Source organism: Gymnoscopelus braueri (genome assembly GCF_963280865.1).
Source record: "Gymnoscopelus braueri genome assembly, chromosome: 5".
Classification (NCBI taxonomy): Eukaryota; Metazoa; Chordata; class Actinopteri; order Myctophiformes; family Myctophidae; genus Gymnoscopelus; species Gymnoscopelus braueri.
The window spans coordinates 20,632,278-20,654,191 of NC_137606.1; the positions used below are offsets into that span (position 1 = coordinate 20,632,278).

Below are 21,914 nucleotides of genomic sequence, written 5' to 3' on the forward strand. Positions count from 1 at the left end.
ACTGACATCTTAAATATAGGACGGGAAAAAAGAGGGGAAACAAAAACACCCATCCATCATCCAAGAGTCAACTTCTGAACTTTAGCCCAAAATGTGTTCATTTGGTGGGAAGGGATGCAGAATATATACTTTGTTGACCAGGGCCTCCCAGGGGGTGTACTGTATACTTGGTGCTTTCCTTTTTTTCCTTCTACACTAAATCTCTTCGCTGAAAATCGCTGATCTACAAACTCGTGTTCTGCGTTGTGACGCATTGTGAGCTTGTAGCTCGGTTATTTTCAGCAAACATCTGCCTTATTCCCAGAATAAGGATAATAGGGTTCATGTCATTAAAATTCTGATCTTACAGATCCAGACAAACTCAATTAGTCTACCTCTCTTAGCTTAATGCCATCTTAATCAATGTATTAACTTATCTTTTTATTGCAAGATCTTCATCAACCGTGTACATTTTTAAGCATTGACAAGTTTGATAAATAGCATGCCCACCTACTGCAGATGTAATGTACCCAACTCACGCTTGTTATTGTATTATTTCAGTCGATACTCTCCTGATTCCGAGTATTTTGAGAGCAGTGAAGCTGAGCAGCCATGGCAGAGCACTTCTGAAAATGAGCTGTGCAATTGATGTCTTGTCAGTGTTATAATATGCTCCTTCTGAAGATGACACATTACTTTTCTGGCAGTGGTGACTAACAGTTTTTATTTTATTTATATGAATGTATTGACTGTGCTCTGCAATGGTAACCTGCTGACAAAGTGAATAAATGGTACTAGCAGATGGGCCACAGTCATTTTGACAGTTTTCTATGGAGCTAGTGTACCATCTAGTGGTGAACAATGATAAAAAGTGTAGTGCTACTGTAATACATATCACAGCTATAGAGCCTTTGGCCGAATGGAAAACCAAAAAGCTAGTTGAGCCGATACCGTGCAATGGAAAAGCACCAAATATTTAGTTCAGTGTTTTTAATTCCATTTTAGTTTCAATTCCATTTTCTATTGAGTTTAGCTTTTACAAGTTCTCATTGTTTTTCTTTGATTTAGTTTTTCCAACATAATTTAGTTTAGTCTGTGTACTTGAAATAATATGAATATTTGTGATATCGGGCCATAAAAACAAGGACACGAGAAAAAAGTGGTGTCATCACTCCTTTACTCAATATTAAATGTGCTTTACAGTATAAACAAGTACTCAAAGTGGTCCACATTTCATTGATTTCCTTGTTTTTCAGTTGACACTTTTACTGCCATCAAAGTGGATAGTAAAATACCATAACAAGCCTTCATATAAACAGTTGCCTTGATTGGGTAGTGGAAAGGTTCTCAGCAAGTGTTTTAAGGTTTAATCATTTGTTGTTTCCATGTACCACAACAGTATTTCTTAGGGGAAAGGAGATAAGTATTGTGGTATCAAAAGTGACTTAAGAGGTGAACCTTGGAAAAGTAAAGCACAAAAAGTCACAACTGAGTTAACCATATTGAGAAATACTATGTATGTACCAAAATGGCCTCAAGTGCCCTCTTCATCAAATACAAAAGTCTACATTCTAATTATATAATTATTAATGCAAAGGTTTTACAGGAAGTTATTAATCCAGCATAGTGTTCCAGTTCCAAACATTCCATTTTCACAGGAATTTAGGAAAACTAGAATCTCAACATTACCCGTTGTATCGGAATGTCAGGAATAAAGTGGCCATGTGCCGTACAATTTCCCTAAAACTGCTAATCTCTTACAAACATGCTGGAATACATTTTTAAAAAGTTTGTAAAAAAAAAGTATGAATGTTTACAACTGTAAGTGTAATGTGTGATTGTCAACATCAAAAGGCTTTAGTCTGTCTGTCTGTCTGTCTGTGTGTCAAGTAAAAACAAAAAACAGGAATGTTAAGGATTACTGTTACAGCCATCAATGTTTTAAGACGCTATGAGCAGCACAAAAGTGCACATTATCGTTCCAAAATGATAAAGAGTTAAAAGACAACTAAAACAAGAAAAACGTGAACATCTGCCACATCTCAAGGTAGCACTCTTCCATTCCATTCTTCTCTCCAGCCCCCCCCCTCTCTCTCTTTCCTCCCCTCTCTCTCTCTCCCATCTTTCCAATCCGTCCCGTCATCCAGGACGTCTGTAGCAGGCTTCCTGGTAGGACGTGGCATTGAGGACGGCGAACATGTCCCGCCTGACGAAGGACAGGAAGTTGACCAGGGGGCAGAGTGGCTGGGCGGCGCGGTCGTGGGAGCGACAGAAGGTGGTGTGAAACGTCACGTCCTCTCCGTTATACAGCACCCTGATGAACAGCTCTCCGCCCGCCTGCTTGGCCTTTGCTCCTTTCCCTGCTGCCTTCCTCTGCTTTTCTGCAGCGGCAGGCGGGCTCTTCCACAGCTCGAACACCACCCGGGCAGCGAAGCGCGGGAACCTGGCTTCCTCCAGGCCTAAGGCGCTCAGCAGCGGGGCCACGGTCACATCGTGGGCCGAAGAGAGCGTGAACACCTCCTCGCCTCCTGCCCGTGGGCGGCGGCCGGCCTCGTTGGCCCTGGCCACGCGCTCCATCTTGGCCGCTGTGCGGTTGAGGTAGGGGTACGTGGCCAGGACGGCGTATTTGTGATACAGCCCCGCTCTCCTCCGGTCCACCTCGTCCTCCAGCTGCTGCCGGCGGATCACGGCGAACTGGGCCACCGTCAGACACCCGCCGCCGCCGCTTTCCCCCGGAGACGCGCAGGGGAAGGACAGGCCGTGACACAGGTGGCACAGCAGGGAGTCTATGGGGTTGGCGGCCCTGAGCTGCCGGGTGAGCAGGCCCAGCGTGCGCGCCATGTCAGCGTAGGTCCTCTCCAGCTCGGTGTTGGCCACCCGCAGCCGATACTGCCTCCTCTGCTCCTCCTCCAGGTAGCGGTTCCTGGCGGGGCAGTCACAGGCGGAGCCGCAGAACAGCGTGCTCCACTGGTGGCGGATGGTCAGCTTCGTCCAATCAAAGTCCGGGAGGAAGCCGTAGAGGAGGGCCAGTCCGCTCTGCAGCGTACGGCTCTTACCTGTGGTCTCCACCCACACCTGGCGGGGCGACCAATCGGAGGGGAGGATCTTGTGGCGTTTGTAGGCTTGGCGGAGGAGCTGGCCGTTGCGCAGGTGCTGCACCACGCCTGCATGGGCAGATGATATGAAGATACAGTCACAATGGTGGACAAGCAATCTAGAGTTGAAGAGTCCAGAGTTGACCACATGAACTCTAGCGTCCCTAGTGGGCATGTCATAATAGGTGAACACTGAACAGTCTACAAGAATAGATGATTTGGTGTAGAGCGGACCAAGTATAAACCCCTAGAGGACCCCAGTCAATGACGTATATATACTGTATGGTTTATGTGATTAAAGGTAATTAGTCCTTCCTATTACTGCCAAAGGATGTAGATGATCGGAAGCAGACTATGAGAAACCAGACACCCCAACCTGCCATGCCTATATGTACATAACAATATTTTTTACTGTTAATACCCAGTACGTTATACGTAAGTATTACATATAATTACTTACTGTTGATACCCGATACATAGCTACTATATGCTCTTTTACTGTGACAGATTGCAAATTATTTCAGGATGGCAGGTCAGTCCCTTGGTCTTTATGTCTATTTATAGGACTTTTTATCGGTGAAAGAATGCACACGTTCCCTTCGCTGGTGGCCTATACACTATGCTCACCTCAACAGCTCAGGCACGGAAGGCCAGGTCAAATGTTAAATCATCTTTACACTGTCGTTTTTTTGTTGTTGCTAGTGTTACAACTTATTCTGTACATGTTCTCTACCCATACCTGTATCTTTGTTTCATCCTTGCTGTGGTGCTGCTATGACAACTGAGATTAATAAAGGTCTATCTACCAATACTATAAGATACACCATACATTTCAACAGAGAGGAGAGGAGAGCTATGTAGTCTTGGACATGCTACCTGTCTGCGTGAGCTCTCCCATCTCACAGGTGCTGTGGTTGGGTAGCCGGGGAACAGAGGCCAGTGTGGACTCCCAGTTACCATGTCCTCCCAGTGCCATGTGTTCAATGAAAGAGCTCAGCTGGGGGTGGGAAGGCTTCCTGTGAGAGGTTAGGAATAGGGAGTAGTAGAAAGAATGGCATACAGAGCGAGAAAGAGAGAGAGACAGAGGGAAAGACAGATGTAAGAAGAAATATACTGTACTAGTCACAAATGTCCAATATATGTGGTTGACATATGACTCAGCATTTCCAATAGCAAACAGCCCCAGTACATTTTAGGTAATAATTCACATACCATTTGCATTGAATGCATGAAGCAACTACAATGTTTTCAATATGTTTCTCTCTCTTTTTCACCATTACTTTGGGTGCATTTGTAAATCCACTCTGGTGCTCTGCTAGTGGAATCACAGCGCTCTCATCAAAGCACGGCACAGCACAGTCTTTTATAGGGTTGTCACGATTACAAATCTAAGTTGACGATTAAATGTCACTCAAATAACTGCGATTAACAATTTAATTGTGTGTTTGGCGTTGAACATTGGAACATGTGAGCTTTGTAATAAAAGAAATTGCACAGGGCATTATAACATTAATATGTTTTTGTAAGATAGTGTGTAAGGTCTCCAACATGAAGGTTCTGTAACACAGTATGACCAGAATGCAGTTGTTACTGTAGCCGGCTAACAACAATGATGCAGTGACATTTTGGGAGCATTTGTTCGCCACAAGCCACAGCCATCACATTTTGCACTAGTCATGCCAGGCCCCAAGGCAGGCTCTTCAACTACAGCGCAAGCGGTGCGTTCTGCTCTGAATTTACAAACTGGAATAGGCTGAACACTGAATTCCCAAACAAAGAAGCCATGAAGAAGAGTATGCTATGATGGTCTCAAAATGAATTTAAGAACACAGCTTCAGCTTCACTGAAATCTTAAAAAAATAAATTACTACTTATATATTGGGAATTATGGTAAACATTAAGTGGGATGTTAAGTTGTAGTAGTTCTATTAAGCTGCTCTTGTGTCTTCTGATATTTCCTTGGCGTTTCAACGTATCCTGTCTGTTTTCAATTAAGTTCAATCTATTCTACAGTAATATGATCCTAATATATACTGTATAGTTGAGCACACAGTGTTGCCTTTAGCAAGCAGCTTGATGACACACCAGGAGGTCTGAACATACTCTCTGCTTACCACTGAAGTTAGTCTGGTTTTTCAGTAAACAGTTACATAATGTCATTCCCACGTCTCCCACCAGGTGGCCCTGCAATACCACACTCCACAGCTCCTGGTCAGTGGAGCGCATGAGCCTGAGATATGGAAGATTAGATATTGTGCAGTTTTCACTCTGTCTCTTTTCTTCACACACACACACACACACACACACACACACACACACACACACACACACACACACACACACACACACACACACACACACACACACACACACACACACACACACACACACACACACACACACACACACACACACACACACACACACACACACACACACACACACACACACACACACAAAAACGGGTTCGAGTGCAAGGAGGCAATGAATGCGCCTGACAGTTTGATTATAAATCATGATTATGAGTACAATTATAATCCTGGTTATTTAGCTGAATATTGGAAACATGATTATTAACACATTCACTGCCAGGGGTTTTCTAAAACAGGCTGTAGCTTCTGCCAGCATTTTTAAGCATTCTGACTAATCTTTCAAGAACCACAGCATATTTATCTCCAGTATGTTGTTAATCACGGAGGGTTTCACTGTGCTTCTGTGAAAGAAAGAAAAAATTTCATCGCGACCTCCCGTTCGCTTGTTATTGAAAATAACATGTCTCGCCAAAAATACATAGTAAAACACAGGAGGCGAGATACAGAATATTTCCCAAAGACTTCAACCAGGAAGTGAATGGAGCAGTAAATCTTTGGATCACGTTATCTCCTGGTTCTGTGGGAGAAAATAATAATAATAATAATAATAATAATATATTATATATATATATATATATATATATATATATATATATATATATATATATATATATATATATATATATATATATATATATATATATATATATAATTATTTAAAGAAAAATTCAATGACTGAGATCTCCGTCAATGGCAGGGAATATGTTAAGAACGATTACTGATGATGAGGATTATTGGTGCAAAAACAGGATTTATAATGAAATACTATCTTCTTATTAGGCCTTATCTGTGGCAAAACAATGGCCTGTGTGATCTTATTGTGCCTCTGTGAGCCTGATGAATGGGGAGATGGGGTTATACAATGTTCTGGTTATTAATCCTTGTGAGGAGACAAAGGTGCAGCAGCTGACCAAATAAGTTATTTGCATTCATTGCCATGTTTCACGATTACTTAATTGTGAAACCTAAAATCAAGATTTCAGATTACTTTTGATTAATTATGCATCCATTCCCTACCACACAGGTCACACAAGTTATCAGCTGAAACTCACACAATTAATCTTAGCAGCCTTTTGCCACACCAAGAGTCAAGGGAATGAGGCGATGTGCAACACACACACACACACACACACACACACACACACACACACACACACACACACACACACACACACACACACACACACACACACACACACACACACACACACACACACACACACACACACACACACACACACACACACACACACACAATGTCCTGCTTACAAGCCACTGTTTGGCCATTGTCAACTGAACAGTGCTGGATAGGAACAGTCCACTAATTGTCTGCTGTGAGAGAGTCAAACGGTCGCATGTCAATGGACCTCCGCACTGCAGACAAAGAGCCAGCCAGAGTGTCTACTGTATTAGGCTGATTGTCACCAACACGAGATTAGAGTCCAATTACATTAAGCAGGGATTATTATCTCCGGATAGTACAGAGAGAGATTAGTGGACAGCGAGAGTGAGAGAATAGGAGGTTGGGGGGGTATCAAGAGAGGAGAAAGGACACAGGGATCAAAGGCAGTGAGGTGCAATGAAACTAAACAAGATGGATTCTATAAGAAGATTATGAGCACAGTTTGACACAATCCTGACAAACCATGTATGCTTGGGAAGGAGAAGAAGAAAAAGGAGTGGAAATGTTCCCCAGCTAAAGACAGCTCAGTTAAACCACAGATGGAGACAGTGGGTCGGCGAGCCGGTGCCAGACACACACACCCACACACACACACACACACACACACACACGAGAGAGAGAGCTGCACTCTCTCCACGGATCCTGCCCAAGACATATGCTGGCTCAGATGCCTATAATTACACCCTAGCCTAAATAAAAACAGACTCAGATTATGCCCAGGATGTTTGGAAGTAGGCAATGAGCTTTAAAGCTCCCTGCAACACACTGAACCACTGCAGCTCAAAGGATGCATGCCCAGTCGCCCACTATGGCAGTCCAGTAATCCCAGTCTGCTGAGACATCGTGCCTCTATAGCTCCATCTTTCTGAGCATTGTGTCTGTCTGTCTGTCTGTCTGTCCATCCATCCATCCCTCCCTCCCTCCCAACCTCCCTCCCTCCCTCCCTCAGCGCTTTCATCCTCCTCTCCTTTCAACTCTGCCTCAGAGTGGAATGTTGGCTGCTTAGAGCCACATGGCACCAAATACGGTAGGAGAGGGAGAGAGAGAGGCACAGAGTGGCACAGGCTTGTTAAATACGTATAAGAGGATCTGCACAGCAGTCAGATGACTGTACAAGCCATTAAAAATAATCAAACACCGACATGATTTGCTGTCCACACACATTGTAATCGTTTTGCACAACCAGTTACCCTGGTGGTATGGGTTTAAGTCCCATATCTTCTTTTCTCTTTAAAGCTGCAATCAGAAACTTCCTATCCGGGATTGCCATCCCATTTAGACAGAGGATAAATGTCACTTTTGGCTTCATGCAATACCTCTTGTCAACCAGTAGTGGTCCTACCCACAGGATATCAATTTCTCAATAGAAGAGCAGGTAGACCAACTACAACCACCACAGTTGTGTTAGTTATATAGTATTCACTTACTCTACCATACAGATAGGTCAAACATAATGTTTTATTCATAAAAAAAAGTAGTGGATTGCAGCTTTAAATGCCTTGGCTGCCTTGTCTACCGTGTCTATGGATGGCAAACCAAAACATTGTATAGAATGACAGTTCAAGCATGACAAACAGCAAATCTCCACTTGTTTCCTGCAGCTAATTAACGACTTAAGCCCCTTTTGTTTTTTTAAAGAAGAAAAAATAGAAGATCTACACATTTAAGTTGAAAGTGGTTAATACACTTTTGGTTTACATCTATATGACAGATCACCTGTGTGATCGTGTTTGTTTCTTCAGCTAATGTGGGCTAAGTAACCAATGCTTTTAAGAAACTTGGCACAAACATATCCCAAAAGAGAGGAATTTATCAACCATATGGTCAAAATCATACGGCAAGATGTTGAGGGTGTGCACGTACATCACTGGAAACGTATCTATTCATTTTTAATGGGGAGATTGCTTGATTGACAACTGTATTAACACATTGATTGCCAGAGTTATTTCAGATTTTTTGCAGTTTATTGCCAGAGATTTTTCATTGAAAAAAATAAAAGTACTCAGGAGCTGAGATACAACATTTTTAAGTTTTAAGTTAACAAGGAAGTGGATAGGAGTCTAGATCTTCGACTAATCATATCTCCTTGGTCTTTGGGTCAAAAAAAAAAAAAAAAAAAAAAATCATCTCGATCTTGGCAATCAAGTGATGGATTTTAAAAACGAGTAAAAACGAGTTAACTCGTTCTTGGCAATCAATGTGTTAACAAAATGCATATAATGCACATAATATATTTGTACGAATCTGTCAAAACGATAAAACACAAAAAAGCTCATTTCTATTGTCGTCCTTTAACTAGATTAAGCACAATTATAGGGAGACTAGTGAGCATGTAGATCTGCTATTTTCAAACAGCCTGAGAGATTATTAAACACAACACACCAAGTGAGGGATGCATGCACGCGCACACACACTTTCCAGAGTCTATCTATATATCATCATGTATTATCATAACCTGTCATCTGGTCTCTTTGACCAGACAGCAGCAAGCACAACATGAAAACACAGACACCACCTGCACACTATGTCAGATGCAAAGACATGGTGTTGGTGCTGTTCAGATCAAGCAAGATAACCACACCTCAGCTGTGTGTGTGTGTGTGTGTGTGTGTGTGTGTGTGTGTGTGTGTGTGTGTGTGTGTGTGTGTGTGTGTGTGTGTGTGTGTGATAAATTGCAGATCAACAGTTGTAGCAAACTAGACCCACCTGCCTCAGCAGGTGAGTCTAGAAAGAGAGCGAGAGAGAGTGCGAGAAAGAGAAGGAGAACCGTGAAAGAAAAACTAAAAAGTAATTACTTCATCTCACTGTTGGGCTGAGCATCATTGGAAATGCTTTTTTTTTGTTCAATACCATCCCCCAAAAAATAATAACAAAAGATAACCAGCAAGCCGGAATTGTATGTTTCCTTTGCAGCATTTGCATAAGCACTGAACTTTATTTACAGAACAGGCCTTGATTGAAATTCTCAGTGAATAATGGTCTAGGAGAAAACACTGAGGTTCTATATTGGATCAAAGATCACTAAGTAATTTAAACAACAGTTATTTCTTCTTTACAAAAAAGCTACTGCTTTTATTTATTTTTAATTTACACTGTTAACCGTTCAGTTAATCTCTTGTCTCTCAGTGCAACTACTCATCTGTCTCACACCATTAACCCATTAAGACCGGGAACGCATCTGTGTCATTTAATATTTTTAGCTATAACCATTATTTTGTACTTTGGGCTATTCAAAAATAGCAGATATGCAAGCTCGTAGCGCGGCACGTGCCACGCTACGAGCTTGTAGATCTGCTATTTCAGAAAAATCATGAAAATGTGCACAAATCTTTGAATATTTTTCAAAGCGAACATTTGTAAAAAAATATATTGTGCCAGGGACCTCCAGAAGCAAAGATTTGAGTTACAGACATTCGCTTTAAAAAAGTATATATATATATATTCAAAGATTTGCACAAAAACTGATTTAAAAAAAATTGCAGATCATTGTCTATTTTTTAATAGCCAAAGACATCTAAAATGACACAGATGCTTCCCCGTATAAATGGGTTAAGGTTGCACATTGCTCCATACTCTCCAGCACTCTGCCAGACAATGCAGTGCTGTAATAAAACTGTCCAGACTCCTCTGTCTAGTTACATTTAAAAGTACACATTTCATCACATTTGTCTGTGCTATGAAATCATGACTATCCAACTTGGTTTTGTCAGTGTGTCCTACTGTTTTATCTCTGTCATGCAGTCACTTAATATCCTCTGCTTCTGCTCTCACTTAGTATATTGGTGCTTTACTTGGTTTTCATCTGCCTGAGCTCATCAAGAACGGAAACAACACAGACTAGAGACACACTGTCTAGAGCCCGACCGATCCCAGGTTTTTGGGTCTGATTTGTGTCAAAAAGTGCCAAAAAACGTTTTCTAGTCAATTAGAAAAAAAGATTTTATTAAAGTTTATATTTGCCCTTTAGTTTGAACTGATTGCATAGAAACTACTATGTCCATAGCATTTTGACATTACCAGCCAATTAATAATGTATAAGCGCTGTTCCATAGTTAGGCCTGTCACAATAAATACATACCGGTAATCGCCTAATCGCAATTATTTAGCATAATCCTTTCCATGTTGAAACATGTTCAAATATTTTCAAACATTTTCCAAATATAGCAGAAATAAATCAACTATTTCCGCAATGTATTTATTTTTTGAAAGTATAAAATTATTATATGTCAGTAATTTCGTAATTTCAGTAATATCAGTAATTTTTGATTAAGAAGCCTGAAAGGCAAACAGAAATAAATTCCATATTCGTATGTCCCAATGTACAATGCCAAAACCATAATTAAATCGTTAATCGTAATTATTTGTATGACAATTAATCGTCAACTTAAATTGTGTAATCGTGACAGCCCTATCTATGGTCAGTCTTCTCTTATAGAGGACTTCGTGCCTTACTCAATTTCTTCTCAGAGATCAATGGTTTCATCAATTATACAGAGTGTATTCTTTTTTTTAAATGGATGTGTGCATTGATCATGGTGTATCAGAGTGTGTGTGTGTGTGTGTGTGTGTGTGTGTGTGTGTGTGTGTGTGTGTGTGTGTGTGTGTGTGTGTGTGTGTGTGTGTGTGTGTGTGTGTACCTTCTCGGGGACAGTGTGCAGTCGATGGCGGGCCGTTTGGTCTTGGGAATGTAGTAGAGGGGGTAGCGGTCTCCATGACGAATCATCACCTGCACTGAGAGCAGCCTGTAGTCTGCTGGACTGTGACCTAGTAGAGGAAAGGTGACTCCTTTAGCTGATCACAGATCTGTATTGTTAATGATTGCATATACGCTGTATGCATATGTCATGCCAGCATGCTATATTATGCTATAACATACTGTATTAGCATATTATGAAACAGGAAAAGGTTTGCAGGAATGTTGGCTCTGCAACTTTCCGTATGTCAGTGGTGAAAAGCAGAGAAAACAAACAGAGAAACCACGTGTCTTAGCTACATTTAACCTGTCATTCTTTTTTGGGCACATTTTTAATTGTTTTCAAAACATTTTCAAAATCGTAGCAAAATTAGCACATCGGATCACTTCTAAACTTGTAGATTGGCTATTATCGCTATTTGTTGTACAACAAGTATATTTGGCTTAAGTGGTTAAGTCTGTCAACGGAAAACAAAACACTGGTCTGGTGCAGTAGAGGAAATACACTGCAGCAGCGTTGATGATGTAATCAAATGAAAATCTTTTTCCATGCATTAAACACATCCCCCCCCCAGAGTCGCACGCGCACACGCACACACACACACACACACACACAGGTTTAGGCATGGTCAGAGGTTACAGTACCATTAGTGGATACGTTATTTACATGGTTACTGAATGTGATGTAGTTTGAAATTGATGTAATTCTCTTATCAAATAGAATGCTGCACTGGCTTTGGTCCACAGAATAACACTTGTGGTTGTGCTCCAGTCAATCAAGTGCACAGTCAAGAGGCCTAATGATGTAGCTGACCTTTAGACCCTTGACCTGTTGCCCACCATGACCCCAGCGATCCCTGCACATGTTTATAACTCTTCCTTCCTCTCTCACACATCTGTTGGACACGCTCCGGCCTCTCATCACTGTTATGGAGGCTGACACAAAACCTTTGACCTTCCTAAGCCACTGCCGATCTCCAGCATGTGGGACAGGTTGAACTGCTGGCTACCGAGAGATTCATCACTGCACTAGAAATCGGAGCATTCCTGCCTAATTAATTATCCAAGGCTAGCATACTGTAACTGACATGAACATGTTACACAAGAATCAATAAGGGGAGAAGAGGAAAGCAGTAATTAGAATGTATTACAAAAAAAACATTATAAACATGTTACGTGGTGTCGTAGGGCGTCGTAGACAGACGTTCCCGACATTCATAATTTGATGCCGGTGGCAAAATCAGGCTGAAATGGGGCTGAATTTGCGTAGCCTGCACCGGCCATTAGGATTAGGTTTTTATCTTATTTTTTACAAAAGGCATTCATATAATTTTCGTCCTAAAATGTTGATACTCTCAAAAGTATAGTAATACAAACGTGTGTGTGCGTGCGTGCATCCGTGCGTGCGTGTCCATGCAGTAAACTCACCCTCCCAGGCCTGCTCGGTGCGGTTGGGGGTGTTACAGTAGCCGTAGGCCTCAGACACAGGGTCAGGCTCCGGGGGCTCGGTGTGGGGGACGGGGATCACCCTCTTCCTGCTCTTCCCCTGGCCCGCACCACCAAGCCCGGTCTGGGCCTGAAGCGCTCGCTCCTCCCCCATGGGAGTGGTGGGGATCAGGTTCACTGGAGGGAGAAGAGATGGAGAGACTTAATCATCAAAATGTCATGATCAATTCATAATAACTTACACGGGTTTGTTCATGAAAATGACAGCATTTAGTCGGGAATAAGAAGAGAGAGGGAATGACACTGTACAATGAAACTGAGTGAGTCATACCCTTACATGAACTCAACACTCACTGCCAGTTAATCTCCATACCAACAACTCTGTTGTCCTCATCACCATTAGCACGGTTGCCTTGGACACCAGAGACATGTAACCATGCAGAGAAATGGTCTAATGAGAGGAAGAGGTGTCGGAACTATTAGGTCCATTCACAGGACTCTGGGAAAAATTTTACTCCAATGACACTGACACACAGCACACACACACACACACACACACACACACACACACACAGACACACAGACACACAGACACACAGACACACACACACACACACACAATTTCAATTCAATTCAATTCAATTCAAAGGGCTTTATTGGCATGAGAAAACATACGTTTACATTGCCAAAGCAGAAAGCATAATACAACAATACAGCAATACAATCAAAACAAAAAATATGTACATTTGAACGTCAGAATCTTCGATATGTCAATTTCTATGTACCAAGATCACTGGGTGCAGGTATAGTGCCGGAATATACACAATGATTAGTCTTTAGGGTGGTTGTGTTCCGTTTGATATCCTTTTCCTATCACAGCAACTCACGAATCTTGCTGCTGTGTTTGCACATTGTTGTACTTCGCCCAGCAGGTATGGGAGTTTTTTGTCATTGGTCATGTTTTCAAAATCTCCGTGTGTGGTTGTAATCTGTGGGAAGTATGTGTCTCTGATGTCTTGGTACAATGGACAGACGGTTAGGAAGTGTAGCTCGGTTTCCACTTCATTTTGTGTGCAGTGGGTGCATAGTCTGTCTTCTCTCGAGATACAGGTCTGCCTGTGACGACCTTTCTCGATCGCAAGACTGTGCTCACTGAGTCTGTACCTAGTTAAGATTTTTCTTTGTTTTGGGTCAGTCACGGTGCTCAGGTATTCTGCCACTGCGTATTCTCTGTTTAGGGCCAGATAGCATTCTAGTTTACTCTGCTTTTGTGTTGCTTCTTTCCAGTGTGTCAGGTAGTTTTCCTTTTGCTGTTTTATAATTTGGTTTAGTCCAATGGGTTTTCTATCTCGTGGCTCTGTTTGTGTCCGGAGTTCCAGGGCCAGCTGGCTGAGGGGGCATCTCTCTAGGGTTTCGCTGTGTGTGAGTGCCTTGTTATGGAGTGCATCTAGGTCGCTTTCTTTTAGGTGGTTGTAGAACTTAAGTGCTCTCTTTTTTATTTTGATAATTAGTGGGTATCGTCCTAATTCTGCCCTGCATGCATTATTTGGTGTTTTTCACTGGGTACGGAGAATGGATTTGCAGAATTCTGTGTGTAGGGTCTCGGTTTGGTGTTTATCCCATTTTTCAAGGTCATGGTTTGCTAGTGGTCCCCAGATCTCACAACCATAGAGGGAAATTGGTTCTATCACAGAGTCCAGTATTTTAAGCCAGGTTTTAATTGGGATGTCTATTTTGATGTTTCTTTTGATAGCATAGAATGCCCTTCTTGCCTTGTCTCTCAGGTCCTTTACAGCTTGGTTGTAGTTCCCTGTGCTGCTGATGTTTAGGCCAAGGTAGGTATAGTTTTTTGTTTGTTCTAGTGGGATTGTATTTAGGAAAAATTGATGGTTTTGGCGGCTGGATCTTTTTTGAAATATCATGATTTTAGTCTTAGTTAGGTTCACTGTCAGGGCCCATGTCTGGGAGAATTTGTGTAGGAGATCAAGTTGCTGCTGTAGTCCTTCCTTGGTTGGAGACAGCAGCAGCAGGTCATCTGCAAAAAGTAAGCATTTGATTTCTGTGTTTGCCAAGGGGATGCCTGGAGCTGTGGACTGTTCTAACGTTTTTGCTAATTCGTTGATATATATGTTGAAGAGTGTTGGACTCAGGCTGCGTCCCTGTCTTAACTCCTCGGCTTTGGGGGAAAAAGTCTGTGTGCTGTGTACATTGATTTTATGATGTCATAGGTTTTCCCCCCAATGCCACTCTCCAACAGTTTGTACATCAGACCCTCATGCCAAATTGAATCGAATGCTTTTTTGAAGTCGACAAAGCAGGAGAATAATTTGCTTTTGTTTAATTGGTTGTCAATTAGGGTGTTTAGAGTGTAAATGTGGTCTGTTGTGCGATATTTTGGTAGAAAGCCCATTTGTGATTTGCTCAGGACATTGCTTTCTGTGAGGAAGTTTAGAATTCTGTGGTTGAGGATCATGCAGAGGATCTTTCCGAGGTTGCTGTTTACACAGATCCCGCGGTAGTTATTTGGGTCATATTTGTCTCCACTTTTGTGGAGTGGCGTTATCAGCCCTTGATTCCATGTGCTGGGGAAGATCCCAGAGCTGAGCACGATATTTAGGAGTTTTAGTATGGCTATTTGGAATTTGAGGTCGGTGAATTTTATCATTTCATTTAGAATACCGTCTGCCCCGCAGGCCTTCTTGGTTTTAAGTGTTTTTATTTTGTCTTGTAGTTCTTTTAGGTTGATTTGGGAATCTAGTGGATTCTGGTAGTCTTTTATGGCTGACTCTAGGTTTTGTTTTTTTATTTGTTTTTGCTCTTTGTTCTTCTCGATTGGGCCAAAGAGGCTAGAAAAATGGTTCACCCATATATCTCCATTTTGGATGGGTAGTTCGTCCTGTTTTAGCTTATTAAGTCTGTTCCAGTTTTCCCAGAAGCTGTATGTCTGTATGGAATCCTCGATATCTTGCAGTTGGTTTCTAACATGTTGATCTCTTTTTTCTCTTACTGTTTTCTTGTATCGTTTCAGTGTGTTGTGGTTGTCTGGGTCTCTGTGTTTTTGGTTTGATAGTTTCCTTAATTTTTTCCTGAGATTATTGCAGTCGTTATCGTACCATTTGTCATTCTCAAAAAAAATTCTGGCTTTCCTGTTTGATACTTTTAGGTTTGCTAGTGAGGCTGTTAGTTCAAATATATGATTGAGGCCTTCTACTGCCTTGTTTACACTTTCACTGTTTTTTTCAAAGGTTTTTTCTAGGAACTGATCCAGTTGTGATTGGACTTGTTTTTGCCTAATAGCATTTTGGAAAGCTTCTGCACTGTGTTCATTCCATTTGTAACGTTTTCTTATAGTATGTAGTTTGTTTGGCGTTTGTTCTTTGTGTCTGTGTGTTGATCTGTTTAGATAGGCTGTGGTTCTGTTGTGGTCTGACAGGGGTGTTTGCGGGCTGACTGTGAAAGCTCTGAGCGATGCCAGGTTTATGTCCGTGATAAAGTAATCTACCGTGCTGTTTCCCAGGGATGAGCTGTATGTATATCTACCGAAGGAGTCCCCTCGGAAACCACACACACACACACACACACACACAGAGAGAGCAGGCTGTGGACTGGGTAAATATCACATCCATTTGCAATGAGAAAGGGAGAAAACACAGTGAAGAAAGGTCTATCATTTCTATGACAACCTTTCAGACATTTACAAACCTTTCTGAACAAATGCACACATACAGTTCAATGCAATGCTGTCTCTAGCATGCATAGACTGTTACACTCAGGTTACACACACACACACACACACACACACACACACACACACACACACACACACACACACACACACACACACACACACACACACACACACACACACACACACACACACACACACACACACACACACACAGCATTGTGACGTAGTGTGTTGTTGCAGACGACACTTGAGTATAAATTAAACTTACCCTTAAACTAAGCCCCAACTCTAAACTACTGAGGTCTTGCGACTTGTCGTCATTTTGAACTATTTTCTGCCAAGTACAAAAGCTCACACACATGGCATGCACACATTAGACAGAGTGCCAGTGACACTTACACACAAACTGACACACTGAACCTCATTCAAACACACACAAGTTTCCATCCCCCCAGAGTCCAGCTGAGCTCATAAAGTCCACAGTGTTGTTTGGAAGGCAGTGGTTTCTGACATGTCCAGGGGCTGGCATGGTGCAGACTGTTTCACACAAGTGTTGCTCATTCTTCTCATGTACTCTCTATAATGATCATCACCTTAATAATACTCAAATTAGACATTACACGACAATGCTTTGAAAAAATTATGCTGTGATGTGCATGTTGTGCTGGGCGATATGACTTGAAAACTTGAACTTGAACCCTAGCATCTCTGTTCTGGGGGGAACATTCGCAGAAAATAGCCGATCCACAAGCTCATAATGTGTCGTGACTCTCGTGAGGCGGTGTGAGCTTGTAGATTAGGCTATTTTCAGCTAAGACATTTGGTGTAGACTAGGAGGGAAAAGTACAGAGCCGACCCAGTCAACGTTTTAATTAGTTTACTAAATATAGAGGGTGGTTAAAGCAATGTTGAACTTTGGTATAGAACCTTCCTTTGTACAGCTACCTGGGCTTACTGTAAGTCCAACTATTGTTGATCATTTTGGTCTGTTGCTTCTGTACTTCTGTACTGTGATCAAGTAACCAAAACAAGTAGTTGAAAATGAGTCCTGCCTCCTGGTACTTTTCTTCTTGACTATTTTACCTACTGGCAATAGGTGGCTATACAAACCAAGGTTCTACCCAAAGTCAAAATCGTTAACAGCGATATTACAATATGTATACTTATATGACAGAGGTTAAAGGGAAAGCAGCAGGAAACAATGATTGTTGGTTTACACTGTAAGTAGGTTAATCAATTGAGACTGTGTGTTCTGTCTGTCTGTCTGTCTGTCTGTCTGTCTGTGTGTTCTTCATGAGCATATTGACACATTTCCTTCCTTGGTCGAAGCACGTTCTGTGTGTGCAACAGTGTAACGCAGTGGGGTTGTAGATTTGACGCATGCGCAGTTTGAGCAGCCACCGTAACCATGGCGACATTCTTTTACATAAAACGCAAATAAACAGCTGAGATTTGGTGAAATTGAAAAACGGGCTTCGCTATTAGGTGCACATGGTAATTGCGAACGCAGCGGAAGGAGGCGCGCCGAAGGCGCGCCTCCGCGCAAGTGGAGCTTACTATGAAACCGTGCTCGGGTTGTGGCTCTCTCTGTGTCTCTGTGTGCATATCTCTCTGTCTGTGTCTCTGTGTGCAGTATGTGTGGCTCAAATCCTCAGCCCTGTGTGCAGCCAAGTAAATGTCCAATATAGACGTACCATACATCAAATGAAAGGTCTTTGAAAACTGAACACACCTGTCAAGGTTGCGTTTAAGCCCGCCCCTTCCCCCGGAAGCCACGCCCCGGAGAAGGCTCCTAAAAACTCCCCATTGAAACCCCATGTTAAATGAAAAGTGCCCGAATCGCTCCGAAACTTTTTCTACCCCCCCTAAGTGGGGGTCTACGAAAAAAATAATACTTCGGGCTCGGATTTTGGCTCCGCCCCCCGGAAGTGGGTGAAACAGGCACTTCAAACACTTTGTTGAATTGTTCAAAAACATTAAAAGTTTTTTTTTTGTGAATTTGTATTTTTCTAAGATGCTCCTTTTAACGCAGAATTTGTTTCTATTTTTTATATATTTTTTTATTGGTTACTTTTTTTTAGATGATTTCTTTTCATTATTATTTATTTTTTTGGGCGTTCGCTTCCCGCGTTCGCGCGTCTTACTTGTGGTCAATGGCTGTGTGCAAATTCGGATCAATTGCTCCAGCCGCTGAGGAGAACCGGGCAGAGCAATTTTGGCCTCACCATGACACCATGACGACAGAGGTGTGTCAAATTATAGGAGGATGTTGCATAACTATCCATCGCTGTGCCATTTAGCGAGCAAAATCCGAAACTTTTTCTACCCCCCCTAAGTGGGGGTCTACGAAAAAAATAATACTTCGGGCTCGGATTTTGGCTCCGCCCCCCGGAAGTGGGTGAAACAGGCACTTCAAACACTTTGTTGAATTGTTCAAAAACATTCAAAGTTTTTTTTTTGTGAATTTGTATTTTTCTAAGATGCTCCTTTTAACGCAGAATTTGTTTCTATTTTTTATATATTTTTTTATTTGTTACTTTTTTTTAGATGATTTCTTTTCATTATTATTTATTTTTTTGGGCGTTCGCTTCCCGCGTTCGCACGTCTTACTTGTGGTCAATGGCTGTGTGCAAATTCGGATCAATTGCTCCAGCCGCTGAGGAGAACCGGGCAGAGCAATTTTGGCCTCACCATGACACCATGACGACAGAGGTGTGTCAAATTATAGGAGGATGTTGCATAACTATCCATCGCTGTGCCATTTAGCGAGCAAAACCCGAGTATAAAATGAGTGGTATACTAATCCAGGAACTCTGGTCAAATCACATAATGAAATTACATTCGTTTAATTTGCAAACTAAATAAAATAAATCAATGCTCTTGTTGGTTAATTGGGCAAAGAAGCCTAGTCGCACAGACATTTAGGGAAGCTCTATATGTTCCTACCCTAGAAACAACATAACACTAGTTTCTGAAGGGTGACATCAACTTGACAGTGGAAAAAGCAACATTTAATACATTTCATCAATTATTTAAATAAATCGGCCATTTGAACCTTTTTGGAACGATTTGTTTATTCTGGTTTCTTTTTTTTCCTGGAGAAAGCACAAGAGTGCATATGTTGTGTGATATGCAATGTAAGCTTAACATATAAAAATGATAATCATTGTTAAGTTATTATCATTGACTGTATTCCATCCTATGCTCAAGGGCTTGCACATTTAAATCGCATAAATGGACCGTTAAGTCCAATAGGGCTGCATCAATTAATTGGACTAATAGGTCAATTCGATACATTTTTCATATTGATTCGTTGATAATAAGTATTTAATCAAAAACATGCCTGATAGTGAATATTTGTTTAATTTAAAAAGTAATAGCTAAGAAAATCGATTTATTCGATTTTAACAATAGCGTTTAGAAGCCACAAAGACATAAGCTTTACATAACAGTCAACCACTGATAAACGGCAAACTAAAGCATCACTGCATTCAGCGAAGATAAACCACACAAGCCTGTAGGCGTTCCTGAGGTTTTTGTACACAAAGTGGCAGCCTAACCTTCCAGGTTTGGTTTCACCGTATATGTGGTGTGGGTATGGACTCACCGGTGACAAGGAAGAGGAGAAGGCGAGCGGAGACGAGGGAGAACATTCTGATGAGTGCTCAGTTGCTCGAGATCCTGCCACACACTGGAGCCCATTCACTGCCACAACCTGTCCCCTTGCTATAACCAACACACTCACACACACACACACACACACACACACACACACACACACACGCCTGCGCAGACGGTCCACCATGCAGGCCAACTCAGTCATGGTTGCCGACACAAAGGGGCTTTTGTAACGGGTTGCCCTAACACTAGCGAGAGCATGCACAGTAATCACACACGCGCACACACACATACTACATCAATACCAATTCATACATCCACACGATACAGGATGATTGGAGTAATGTGCCTGCACAGACACATTACTTGAGTGTAGGCTTCGCTTCAGATCATCTCATTAAGACCTGAGGACGATTCTACTAATGCTTTCTGAACCAGTAGTTCTCAAACTATTTTGTCATTCAAAATTATCCAACACTTTCAAGAGTTTTCAAAAATGTTCAAAAATAGCAGATGTACAAGCTTGCAGCGCGGCACAAACTTTTGACTAGCCAACGCTAAAATCAAAAATGCTTTCAGAGATGCTTTCCTGGTTTTAATGAGTTATGTTTGGCCTGTGGGCGGTTATCATGTTTGCTATGTTAATGGGTGCGAGATATCCCAGAATGTGACGTTGTCTGTCTTGGGTCAACTCGCGTAATGTTAACAGGTACAAAATGTCCCAAAACGTGACATTCTTTGTCTTTGGTTACATCACAGACCTAACATGGAGGGCTGTCACGGTCATGACATTTTAATCGACGATTAATTGTCATACAAATAATTGCGAGTAAAGATTTAATTGTGTTTTTGACATTTGAACATATGAACAAAAATATACTTTTCTGTTTGCCTTTTAGGCTTTGTGAACAAAACTTGGCACATGGCAGATATGACAAATGGTAATAATCCATTTTCAGGCTGCAATGCGGCTAGTCTTGCAAAAGCCCAGAGCATCCACCCATGTTAACCCATTAACACATTGATTGCCAAGATCAAGTTAACTTGATCTCCTAAATGTAATGTAAAAAATACATTATTTTTTTTTTTTACCCAAAGACCAAGGAGATATGATTTTTCGAAGATCTAGACTCCTATCCACTTCCTTGTTAACTTAAAACTTAAACATTCTGTATCTCGGCTCCTGAGTACTTTTTTTTCTCAATGAAAAATCTCTGGCATAAAACTGCAAAAAATCGGAAATAATTCTGGCAGGCAATGTGTTAACACATTCCATGCCAGAGGTTAATCTCATAATTTACTCACCAGTGCCAACGTTTTATTGTTGTTTTTTTGTTTTTTTCACGTCGCCATAGACCTTGTTAAAATCCTTAAGATTGAGCTCTGCAAACATTGCCGTGATCTCCCTGCTTCTACCAGTGAAAACCACGTGTTAAACGGAGCTCCATTGTTGTAGTTAGAACGGTTTACGTGAAACAGTGATATGCGAGGAGAAAAAACTACAAGGAGAAAAGTTTTTCAGTGTGCGCTTTAGAATGGGGGCCGACGGGATCGGCAAAACGGGATCCCGAATAATTCCGCTTCCGGTGGTGTTACAATGAAATGTGCCGTATTAAAAAAAAAAAAATTAAAAAAAAGGAAAAAACACCACTTCGCGTAGATCTACGCGATTGGCACGTGGCGGCTTAAATAGGTTCGCGTAGATCTACGCGATTGGCACTCAATGTGTTAAGAATCGCCTCAGGTCTTAATGGGTTAAATACATAATGGCGAATTTGAAGGTTCATGCAGTGGGTTTCTCAGTGGAGAGGTGAAAGAAAGGGAACTGAGCACCCTTTGA

General features: G+C 41.7%; 1 protein-coding gene across 2 annotated transcripts in view; it reads right to left on the minus strand.

Moving 5' to 3' along the window:
- Positions 1-499: 499 nt before the first annotated feature.
- The window catches only part of pxylp1 (2-phosphoxylose phosphatase 1), a 34,809-nt gene continuing 13,394 nt past the window's right edge, over positions 500-21,914 (minus strand). Inside the window, exons 2-5 of one of the 2 annotated variants that reach the window (XM_080428817.1) lie at positions 12,751-12,945; positions 11,267-11,393; positions 3,951-4,090; positions 500-3,143 (exon numbers count right to left, since the gene is read on the minus strand). In XM_080428817.1, the coding sequence (XP_080284943.1) occupies positions 2,119-3,143; positions 3,951-4,090; positions 11,267-11,393; positions 12,751-12,945 (1,487 nt within the window). In that variant the 3' untranslated portion in view covers positions 500-2,118. The remainder of the gene's footprint in view (positions 3,144-3,950; positions 4,091-11,266; positions 11,394-12,750; positions 12,946-21,914) is intronic. The other variant, XM_080428818.1, reaches the window with a different exon arrangement.